Source organism: Falco peregrinus, chromosome 2, assembly GCF_023634155.1.
Source record: "Falco peregrinus isolate bFalPer1 chromosome 2, bFalPer1.pri, whole genome shotgun sequence".
NCBI classification, from domain to species: Eukaryota; Metazoa; Chordata; class Aves; order Falconiformes; family Falconidae; genus Falco; species Falco peregrinus.
In genome coordinates this window covers 60,889,428-60,901,819 of record NC_073722.1, presented here as the reverse complement: position 1 = coordinate 60,901,819, position 12,392 = coordinate 60,889,428, and the positions used below count along the sequence as shown (strand labels likewise).

General features: G+C 34.7%; 1 protein-coding gene across 2 annotated transcripts in view; it reads right to left on the bottom strand.

Moving 5' to 3' along the window:
• The window catches only part of TUSC3 (tumor suppressor candidate 3), a 138,069-nt gene that overhangs the window by 65,132 nt on the left and 60,545 nt on the right, over positions 1–12,392 (bottom strand). For both annotated transcript variants that reach the window (XM_055797818.1, XM_055797817.1), the window contains exons 4-6: positions 10,644–10,784; positions 9,998–10,138; positions 281–370 (exon numbers count right to left, since the gene is read on the bottom strand). In XM_055797818.1, coding sequence (XP_055653793.1) covers positions 281–370; positions 9,998–10,138; positions 10,644–10,784 — 372 coding nt within the window. The remainder of the gene's footprint in view (positions 1–280; positions 371–9,997; positions 10,139–10,643; positions 10,785–12,392) is intronic.

The window sequence follows — 12,392 nt, the reverse complement described above, 5'->3', positions numbered from 1 at the left end:
AAACTGTGTGGTGTGGAGCATTTTATAACACATTCACTACAGCCGGATAGAGAAAATGTTGAAAAACGGCCACCCATGTCATTGCTCAAATCAAAGATTATGGCACTTTCCTAACATTTGAAGTTCCAAAACAGATTCTGCTTGCAAAGGGAGATTTAAGATTCTGACAGACCGACACAATGCTATGGAACTTCAATTATTTTAAATTGTAGATTCACTGCAGGAAGTGACTAGCTAGATAATAATTCCCCTCCAAATAAAATTAAAAGCAGCAACTCACCACTTGTCCATTCTGAGGATTTTTATGTGCATATGGGGGTCCACGGATGTGATTCCACATCTGACCAGATGTCATAGCAAATACAACACACTAGAAAAAAACAGAAAAAAAATATACTCATTTATTTACCCAGACAAATTGAATAGAAAAGCATTCAGCTGGTGATGCTCATTTTAGATAAGCAGTTGTTTACCTAATCAGAGTATCTACCTCTATTTGATTTTTAGGATAGGGTTTTCACATGTGTTGCTTTCAAAATTCTTAATGACTTCTGCTAGAAAATGAGTTAGCTCAAGACAGAGATTTTCAAAATTTCATTTGAAATAATCCTGTCTTTATGTGCATTTGGAATTGCCACATTTACACATCTATATAGCAAAAAGTGCTCACAGATGTAGGTGTTAACTGAAATGTTCTGCAAACTAGTGTTCAAGATTTATACAACCTTTCATGAAATGATTTCTGCCTCTATTCCAATACAAATGTTTAGCTTAACTGTTTGCTCTCAGGTGGATGAAATTATATATAAAAACATAAGAAAAAATTCAGTCATAAAAAAAGAGTCTGTTCCATTTAATGAAATTCTCATTGTATGTCCTGTATGACTGTGATTGATTCTAGCTATGACAAGTAACAATGGTTGAGTTGGGGAAAAGAGAAATTCCCTATGGAAAGAAGCGTGAAGTTAGGTTAGGGATGTATGACAACTGTAAAAATTGACATTAATTCTTGTAGAAAGTCATACTGTAGAATCTACATGACATCATAGTCCTAGCAAGAGTCATTATGACTACCTTAAAGAGGAAAATATAGTATCTTTTTATTACCAAATTAGAAAAGCCAAAATGGGAAACACTGATTATCTAAGTGTCTTCTGACTTATCAGTACAGATAATGCTTACAAAAGCTCCAAGATAATTTAATTATAGTTTTTACACATATGCTGATTTTTACTTTACATCAATATTCCCACCAGCACAGTATAGCCATAGTGACTTAAGCAGATGGACCACAAATATAAAAAATCATACCATGATGGTTAACTAAACCAGGGTTTACTTAAAAACCTGTAGTTTTCTTTAAAGAATGCTTAGTAACATTCATGAAACAAATGTAAGCTAGTGTAGCTCTGTATTCCCCATAAACGCAGCATCGTCACCTCTAGCAATATGATTTGAACAAACTTTGCAAGGCCTTAGGATTGAGTCTTGTCAGGCTTTATCTACACCTGTCTTGGCTTTCCCAGATGTTTGTTGTTTTTTCTTAATTTGTTTAGCTGAAACAGCAGGTTTTTTTTCTAAAGACCAGGTCACTATGGCTAGTTTACATTACTTTTGCTTATTTTTGTATGGCATATTAGTATTTTTTTTCTATTCTACTAAGGATGAAACAATTATGACCAACATACTCATGTGGCGTAGGCATGGGATGACAGCAGAGACAATAAAAGTGGAAACACAGGATGCCGTGTACCAGTATGGAATGATAAGAAAGGGGGCACAGGATTACACTAGAGACCCCAAGCCTATAAATATTACTCCAATGCTGAATTAGGCAACAGATACAGGAACTGGTCAAAACCAGTTTTAGAGTAACAAAGAGAACAAAGGACAAGCATCCAATGTAAGACAATCCCCATTTTCCCAGTAAAATCTGATGTAAAATGTAGTTGCAGATCAGTGAAGGAAGCACAAAGTGTAAAAGTAGCTCCAAATGGACCATAGAGCAAGGAGGAAGAAAGCAGCAGCAGCATACTCCTCCCAGCAAAGAACCTGGAACAACTCACCATAGCACCCCCTCCCCACACCGAAGCCAACGAATAATAGCAAGATCCAGAGAGAAACAGTGGAAGAGTAACTGTGACATCAGAGAAAGGCAAAGGTACTAGAAAGTGTGTGCATAAGAATATTAATCATGGTGTTACTATTAAGACTTTTTGGCCTTATAATAGAAAGGAAAAGACAATTATGAAAAAAAATTACATTTTCCTATCGGGTTTAATAATAATTCTTCATTGCAGTGTTAAGATTTCATTACACGTACCTTTAAATATAAGATGTATTTCATTTTACCCTTAACAAGATTTGCAATGCAACAATAATGCAATTAATATGTCAGATGAAAGCATACTGGCAGTGATTACTAGGAAATGGATTATGTTTTAATTAATAATATGCAAAGAAATGAAGAGCGTATATGCTTACATTACTAGAAAAGGGTAACAGTTATTTCTACACCTTGCAGATTGTTTTAGCAGATAAATTTATACTGCAATTTTGGTGATGAATCACACAGGAGATCGCTTATGTGAAAGTAAAAAAGTGTAGAAACTGAAAACATGGGTAACAAAAGAGAGATGAAAGAGAATTCTGAAAGCCAAATGTTAGCTGAAAAGTAACACATTAAAAGAACAGATACATAGAGTACACAAACTGTGGCTCTCAAAGTGAGTTTTCCATGAGAGGTCATTTTACTCATTCTTAAATTACTGTATATAATTTACATTCTCTAGGGTCAAATTTGCATCCATACAGAAAGATGAAAAATCCTGCCCCAGTTTATATACAGTCATATACTTTAAAACAGATAAATCTCTCAAATTACTTAAGATCTTTAATGCTTGCCAATACAAATACACTGTCTCACAACATAGTAGCGTCTAACAAAAAATATCTAGAAGACACAACAGTAGGGAGAAACAAAAATTCCAAGTATTAGTATTATTGAAAAGGAAAGACTTAACAATATGTTTGCTTATCCTGAAGTCATCTTTCATTTCATACTTTTTCAGTTCAGACTGTTAAGTGTCTGAGAAAACTAATATAATTCACCAAATCCTGGATCTGCCATGCATTCCTTTCACCATGCACCTCTTTACCGTGTATTTCAAAATGACCTTTTCAGGAGCCAAAAAACATTCTCCAGCTTCTCCCTTGTCCTCTTCCACTCTTCAACTACTTAAAGTATCCTAAGAAGAGAGCATTTCCTTCATATCCCTTAATGAAGCATTTGTTATGCTACAGATAGCACTTGACATTCAAGCTCATTTTGCTGTGTTCTGTTCTATTGCAATCATCTGGGTAAAAAAAGCATTGGAAACAACAGACTTCTACTGTTTGTAAAATACTCCTGAAATACACACCCTTATTTGTAGAACAGATGCATGTATCTATGTGACATGACACATCACACTGATACACAAGGGTTGCCATTCCAAACCCCATAGTTTCCATAGGATCCCACGCTTTGGGATCCAAAATTTCTGAAACACCTTGTTCACTCTGTTACTGTAAGCTGCTGTTTCCCAGGGTAAAACTTCACCAAATTCATTCTTACAAATAAGCAACTTGTGACACGTGATTAATGACTTCATTTTTACCTTATGGGTTTATATTGCATTTATTTCAATGGAACAATTCATATGCAGAGAAAGGGCCCCATTCTGCAGGGGTTTTGGATCATCTCAAAGTACAAAGGGTGAAAACTGTAGAACAGGAAAAGATTCAAGCTGAGGTGTTTTTCTCTGAGCACTTAGAAAGACTTTGAACTCCACTTATCCAGAGTTGAGTCTGTACTTCAGTAGCTGTACAGAGAAGAGTACCACGGATACCCCTTTCATCCCCCTGCTCCTTGTCATGCTCCAAGAACAACACTTTAGCTGCTGCATGCTACCTGAATTATCAGGGGAGTTCAGGGTTTAGCTATTTTAGGAGCTTCCAGATTTAGTTATCTTACTCTGCATCCAAATGATAAAAGTATACAAAGTAAACCTCCATTATTGGCTGGTGTAGTATGGAGAGGGAAGGAACAACGATTTGCTACAACATCTTACAGTTCCAGGACCAAATGTCCACAGGATGTCTGTAGTAGCAATGAAGTTAACCCCTACTACCAGTCTAGGTGAGTACACTGTATGCATAGACAGTACTACACAATGTCCTTGTTAACTAATTGCAAGTGGTACTTTCTTCATGGTTTCACAGTGCATGATTTCAGCTTTAGTTTCACCAAGAGGGAAACGGCTTTGAGCTCACCTGTGTGTACCACAAGGCTCCTAAGAACAGATGCAGGGTAAGTAAGTATCAAGAGTCCCACCAGAACACTGAATTGCTAGCAAGACACAACTTTACAGGTACATGGGCAGAATGTCTCAACTGTTCTTGGTTTTGCAAGCTTTGTCAAATGATTTGGATTTAATACATAACTTTCTCAAAATTATAAGTTTTGTTTAATACTATCTGCCAGTTTAATAAACAAAATTACTACAGGCTTAAAAAGCCATTTGATATGCATTTTTAAGTGAAGCTTCTTACTGGCAGATACTATACGAAGCAGATCATTAGACTTTTCTCTGCAAGTTTAGAACTCAGAACACAGCAAATACTTTGTAACAAGAAAAAAATTTAAATTCTACATTCATATATTAATATAAATTCAAGCATGGTTTCAAAAAAAGGAGAGAATCAGAGAGCCAGTTTTGTACTTAATTTCTATACTGTTTTGTAAATATGTTTCAGCCATTTCACAATTATTGTTTTAAAGAAATTTAATCCTATTTATCAAGTTTAACTTTGCTTTTGTACTCAATGAAGGCTACAGAGCTGCAAGATCTGTACTCAATTTCTGAATGACAGTCTGTCACTTACTGGAGTTCTAAGGGATATACAATTCAAGGACAGTATGACACAGAAGCAAAGAGAATGGGCTCCTGTATCTTTAAAAGGCACTATGCATCTCTAAAACCTCTAACTATGGAAAGAAAAGGAAATTAATAACCTGCATTTACTGCTGTTCTCTTGAGATGCCTATCTACTCACGTAGAGTCTGACATTTTCTAGGTGTATCGTTGAGTAAAACACATTACTTTTTATATCCTCATTCCCACCAGGGGTTAAAGAAGCCACTAGTAGCCATGATACCCTTCAAGCTCTTTTGGAGCAGTAACTGATGATGAATGTACTGTATAGCATAGGTACTGTGGAGTGTATCAGCACAGAACACATTTCTCATAACCATTAACTGTTATGACAACAGTAAACACATGCTTTATCTCCTCATTCAAGTGACTTGACATATTTTGCCCAATAGAGTCAACTCCTAGGCAGCAGCCTTCTAATCTGAGCAGACTTTGCCTCCCCAGATTGTGCAGTTATACAGGCAAATCTGAAATATACACATAAAATAAAACTGAAAATTACATGCAGAAACCCACAGTCGCAGCCTGGTAAAGAAAATGCTTTAAAAAGCCCCCTAGTAGTCCACACTCTAGCCAACCAAACAAACTCTCAGCAACACTACTCTTGTCTAAAACGTAGCAGTTCCTTATCTAAAATGTTAGAAATTTGCCCAGTTTATACCATCTGACCTTTTATTCTCCCTGCTTAAGAAATGAACAGTCTTGACAAGAATCTGAATTGCTTCATGTTATCAGTATAAAAGGACAGGACTCTGCAAATATCTAAGGACTGGAGTCCTTCCTCATCTTTGTGTCAGCATGTCAGAGGGAAAAATATCCAGATGAACAGTAGGATTTGAATTAAAGTCTAAAATAATCTAGGGGATAGATTTTGGATGTGATCTCAAAAGACATCTTTTGGGATATTATGTACCGTGACTCAGTTGTCCTAGTTTACCATTCTAAAACTCTTCTGGGTAATGCTGTAAGCAAAAATGCCTAAGGCATACAAGATACTACCAAAGCCTGCATGCAGTGCTTCAACAAGGGGATAAAACTAATAGCATTGCTGTTGAACAATTAATGTTGAGGACAAAACAAATTCAATAGTCTTGTGTGAAATGGCATTAGAATCAATGTGTGAGATGAAAGCTCTGGTGTTGCTACTGAAAGTCTATCCAAACCATTAGATGGATCACTAAAAATTGCATTCCTAAATATTCTCCTAAAACAGTGCTGGTAACATTATCTATGAGACACAGCTTTTTGGTATCAATATATATTTATATAATATATATTTTTATATATATTTTTTTTTTCAACATTTCTGGGATCCTCTGTTCTTCTGCTGCTAAAAACAGCAGAGGCACTTCATGCTGAAAATCTTTTTCTAATTTTTAGGAAGAGATCATTCAACCAGGCAGAGCGGCACTTTCCATTTTTCATTTAAATAAAAAGAATACAACATTTGGGAGCATAGAATCATAGAATCACTTAGGTTGGAAGAGATCTTTGAGATCATCGTAAAGGCTCTTCAAAGCAAACTAAGAAGCTCTAAAAAGCAAGGAAAACAAAATAAGAGATTTGTCTTTGTAATGAAACAGTTTTCAGTTACTGAATTCCAGGATATCTGTGAAAGAATTTCAGTTGAAATTAAAAATTCTATTTTTCATATGGTTAATAAATGCTGGCTTTCTAGCAGTACATCTCCTCAAAAAGCACTAAAACCTAAAGCTACAGCTTTTAGAACAAAGCTCCTGTGCTTTCTCAGTTCTGCAACATCTATAAAAAGAACTGCCAATAAGGAACAAAATAATTGCAATACCCCTGTCAAAAACATGGGCTTCCTGTAGTTTTTATGCATCTTGCCAGGCTCTCCCTGTTTAATTTTTTTTCTAAAGTTCAAAAAGAAAAAAATATTCATGAAGAATATAATCCTTTAAAATTAAGTATTTATTAGTTATTTATATCCTTCATAAAAGCATTTTGTTAGGCATGACTCTCTCCCCTTAACCAGACACCATCTTCTCCATTTTTGCTTCTAATGAGCTTTTATGAAAAGTGTAGCTTTAAGTTTCACTGGTAGAAAAAAGCACCATGTAAGAGAATCATAACTACACAACACCTTAGAATGAATATATGAACAACTGTCCATTTTCTTCTATGGATCCTGACACATTCTAGTCATGTTTCAGAACCGAGGTGATCTGTGCAAAAGTCTGCAATCTGGAGTCCCTGCTGATTTCACCAAAAAGAACTTACATTAACTTGTATGTCTGTGTGGGTCGGAATAAAACCAAAAGGACTTCTAGTAACTGCATGAGCTCTGCTAAAACATCATTTTGCAGTATGGGGCTTTGACAACATTGTGAAGGCAAAAGAACAGTAATGACTAAAAAAGGGAAGCCTTGGGTCAACGGCATGATTAATTGCTATATCCTTTCAGACATAAGACCTTTCACAAAAACATCCTCTAAATGCTATTCAAGTTTAAACTAAACAGAATTTTACAGGAAATAGTATTAGCTACAACAATAAATGGCATTAATGCCATTTTAATTTCTTTCAACTGTTATTGCTTGTCAATAAAATCAGCAGGGTGACAACTACTGAATGGTATTAATACGATCTCTTTAAATATTTGATCACATTTGGACTTTGACCCTGTCCACAGGGGTTCAGTTGAATGTGATTACAAGTTTTCTACTTTCAATTTACAGTTACGTTCAGATGTAAAATATTCAGCTGCTGCTAAGGAGAACAGCAAGTATTTTAAGAAAGAATTGATGTGCTAATTTTCTTAATTAAATTAGGAAGTTAATTACATGTCTTTCAACTATTTACTGAATGAAGATTGTAATAGAATGATTCTTGATTTGAAGAACTGATTTTTAACCTCTGCAAGACAAACAACACAATTCCCCAAAACATTCAAACATTAAACTTTTGATAAGAAACCCTGAGGTATGAAATTGGAATAAAATTGCTGTCTCCAGAGAAACAGTGCATGGTTAAGCAATGGAAGTACCACTGATTACATATCTTTATTTGATTTTTGACACAAACATCTATTTTGGTGTGCTAACTATTGTTTTACTCAGATGATCTCTGAAGATTAGGTGTCCAAAAAAAAAAGTTAGACTGATACATACTAAATTTGAGCTTTCTGGTGGTAGTGTATCTTTGAAAAGTATTATCATTGGGAAATACTGGTAATCTAGAAAAATATATGGATCTAAATATGACAGACTTACTTTGGAAGAGAACTGTCAAAACTGTGCTAGAGCTCAGGATATTCCAAATGACATACTACAACAAAGAAGGCATTCTGTCCTGACTCTCTAGATCAAAAGGAAACATCATTCTACTCAAAATCTAGTCCACTTCATTCCTTCTTCAATATATGGGATAGATTAACAAACTGCTTAAACAAAGAATGTATGCCATGTTACACTAGCAGGAAATGCTGTGATGGCATATGAGAGAAAACAGCACTATCAGTAGCCATTATTCAAAGATTAATGCCAAATATTAAAGATATCTGAACAAAGAGCTTGCTTTAAGATCTTGTTAATCGTTTAGATATAAATATTAATTGAAACCAAACAGGTACTAGGTAACTCCATCTTTGAATTGATGTAATGAAGACTGCCAATGGGCCCATCAGCTGAGAGTATCACAAAAGAAGGTATCTTCTCATATTGTTGAATCGGAGCAGAACAGCAAACCATCAATATGACATAGCTTTGAAAATGCAAAACCAGTTATAGGATATACCCGTAACCTACTTTTAACAGAGCTAAAATACACAGACTCATAGAATAGCCCAGGTTGGAAGGGACCTCAAAAGACCGTCTGGTCCAAGCTTTCATGGGAAAGGGAGTCTAGATCAGAAATAATATATGAATGCTGCTGCACAAGTGAACTCATATTCCTTCTACAATCCTAGCCATGTGCTTTCAAGAAAGGTTAATTCATACTGAGGCAAGTTGAGAAGAAATTTTTAAAATGATGAAGTGAATAAATAACCATTTACATGGAAAAAAAGAAAAGCTTGGCTTATGTTGTACAAAATACATGAACAAATTTTTTAAAAGTACTGTACTCAATATATTGCTAATATAGAAGGAATGAGCTCCATTAAGCTGTAAAATGCTGGATTGAACCTGATAATCCTAGACACTATTCTAGTGTTGATAACCATGCTCCTGGCTTCGGGTCCCTGAAAATTAAGCCTTAGATGGTGCTCTGCAGATTTTTCCTCTTCTGTCAGTCACAATGAAGGCAGAGTAATGAGTACTTATTGATACACCTTAACTGTCATCTACCATCCTTGCATGCTACTTCCAATCTAAAACAGGCAGCTGACTATGCTGCACAGTCCACCTTTTTCATCAGTCTGCTCACAGTTATTTGAAAACTATGTTACAAATAAACACACTGCAATACACTATTAAGCATGTTAAACCTTAAATTGCTATTTATGGCCTTGAGGGTTTAGTTGACTAATATTTCAAACAGACTGTTGGCTAGTTCTAGCTTTTCCTCAGTTAACGCTATAAGATTGTCCTATTCTCATTTAGGTTAACAGTGGCATGTTAAGGTCAGTACTACTGAAACCAGTTTTGGAAAGAATTCCACCTTTTTCTTTTTTTCTTAGTTCTTTTATTGTTTTCTTACAAACATATAAAAGCCTTTGTTACTTTTCTTAAACTTTCATTACTCTAAAGTGATACAGTCTTGCTATTAATATCCACACTAAACCAACCATAACATTACTGTTTTACAAAAAAAAGAGCAAGTTGGATGATAGCAGTGCAGCTGTCACAGAATTTGCTGATTTTCAGTAAATCACTCATAGTGACTGATATTCACTGTCTATAAGAATTAGCCCCAAAATCTAGATTACAAATCTTTGTCTGATAGTACCATTCTGAACAACGTATTAATGCAATGGCTTTAAATTTACTGTGCAAGTAATGAAGACACACATGCTATGATAAGAAACTAATAAAATGCATTAGTAATGGAAATCTGCATACCAGAGCTGCCATGGCCCAGCCAGTTTTGTTGTAGATGAATTCTAAGTTATTTCTTCGCAGGTATAACAAGCCACCAACAAGAGATACCAGCAGAGCCAATGCAATTGTACCAGAATAGTTAGGAGGCCTGAACACTCTAATCTGGAAAAGATAAATACAAATACAGATCACAATAAATGCATACATACAGATCATATTCCAAACAAACAAACAGAGAGCATCTGAAATCTGGTTTCAGGGTCAGAAAAACTAATCCCTAAAGGGATATTTAAACAAGAAAAAAAATTACTTGTTTTAATAATCACATAATACGAAAAAAGTTTTAGGCATTGTTTTGAACTGTTCAACATTATTTCTTCAACAGATTTGCTGTTTGTGTCTGAATTACTTATTAATAACTAATCATCACAATGTCACTGCTTGCTTTCATCCAGAGTAAGACTATACAGAATTTAACAAAGTAAGAATGGAATATATTCTGCACACTGCAGAAGTTACCACAAGTACCATGGCTATATTTTTTTTTCCTCGCATTCTAGAACCTGCACTTGAGGAAAACTGGTATTGAAGACTGAATCTGTCATCAACCTGTCTCAGACTACAAAGATACATTTGGCTTCAATTTTAAAACTGTCGAAAGACTTACATGAACATCTGTTCTGTCAGCTATCCATTTAGCTAGCTGCTCAGCTGCAAATCCGATTCTCTGCAGGTCAAATGTGTCAGCTCTCTTGGGTTTACCTTTTGGAGGAAAATGCATGAAAGTCGGAGCAGAGTTCATATTCAGCTACAAAACGAGGAAAAATAGCAGAAAAAAAAATTAGTAACTCTATCCTCAAAAATGTTTCCCTTTAATGTATAAGACAACACAAGTCTAATTAGCGTGAAAAATATAATTTGTCTCCATACATTATTCTCATATGCATCCTTCATGCATAGTTCTACAAAAAGAGTGTTCAGAATACTCCCTCCAGTAGATTCCTTGGGATATTTAATTATTCAGAGTATTGCACCCATAAGCTTCTCTGAGTAAGAGCATCTTATGCTTTAAAGTTCTCACACAATATAAGAACTTTCCTGTAATTAGTGAAACAGACTCCCCACCCATCCAATCTCTTGAAGCATATTAGGTTCTAATTCTAGGGTAGGAAAATAGCTTGACATTATTTCTTTAGCCTAGCTCTCACCAATCCAAAGTTAACTAAACTATTCATCTAGTCTTTTACTGCCTTCAAAACAGACTACCCACTAGTGACTAGCCTTTTCTGAATCCAGAAAGGCTGAGATAACTTGCCCTAGAAATTATATGACTGTAAATCCATGTGTTGATGTCACTGAAACTATTCACTATATATAAAAAAAACTCAAAAGGTGAAAAGCAAATAGATTTACATTTACCACTTTAAAATATATTTGCATTTCAACTTTGCAAGGCGGTATCTAACCTATGAAACATAATTTTTCTATATAAAATTCTTCCATATTCAGTCCATCTCAGAAACAGTGCAATAAAACACTTGAAAAAATGAAAATTAACATAAAAAAAATCGGGGAAATATTTAAAGATGGTGCCATGTGGAGATCTTCAAATAACAAAGGCAGAGTAAACTTGTCTGTTTCATTCTTGCAAAAGGGGTTTTCATCACATTACCAAAACATAATATATAATCAAGTACAGAACTGAATTTATCAATTGAAATTACCAGCTATCGTAGTATTTTCCATCTAAGCCAAAAATAGCCCTCTTCATTAATTAATTGAATTGGAAATAAGAAATATTCTGAGACAGGCTATATTCACAACAAATGTTTTGAAATAGTTTAATGAAACATTTCACAAGGTAGAGAAACATTCTGAGACAGAGAAACATTCTGACATTGTATACAGTTTGGGGGCAGTTGGTCTACAACTGCTTTATTATTTGTCTATAAACAGAGTAAAAACTGAAAAATTGAAATCACATTACTTATGGGAGGTTTTTTTGCTATGACATCAGTTACTACATGATTTGTTCACACACATAAACATCAGGTAAGAGCTGCATTTCCCCCAAATGCATCTTAAAATAGTCATTAGTGTCACGTAGTCTTAACACTGTATTTCTCAAAGACAGCCAAAACCTTACATATTTTATCTAATTTGGTCTAAACTTTACAAGACTTAAATGCATGCCACCTGAAGTAAACTCCATTTGTGCCCTTTTACACCAGGAATAATATGTATTGGTTGGCTTAAGTCAAGATCTAACAACATATTTTGTATTATTGTAACCATGTAGGGTAACATAATATGATTTTGAAGTTTATTTGAACTAAAATTTTTAGAGCAAAGTCTTAAGACGTTAATAACTATTCTTTACAATGTATTCTTAACAATAGATTTTAAGATGTCAATT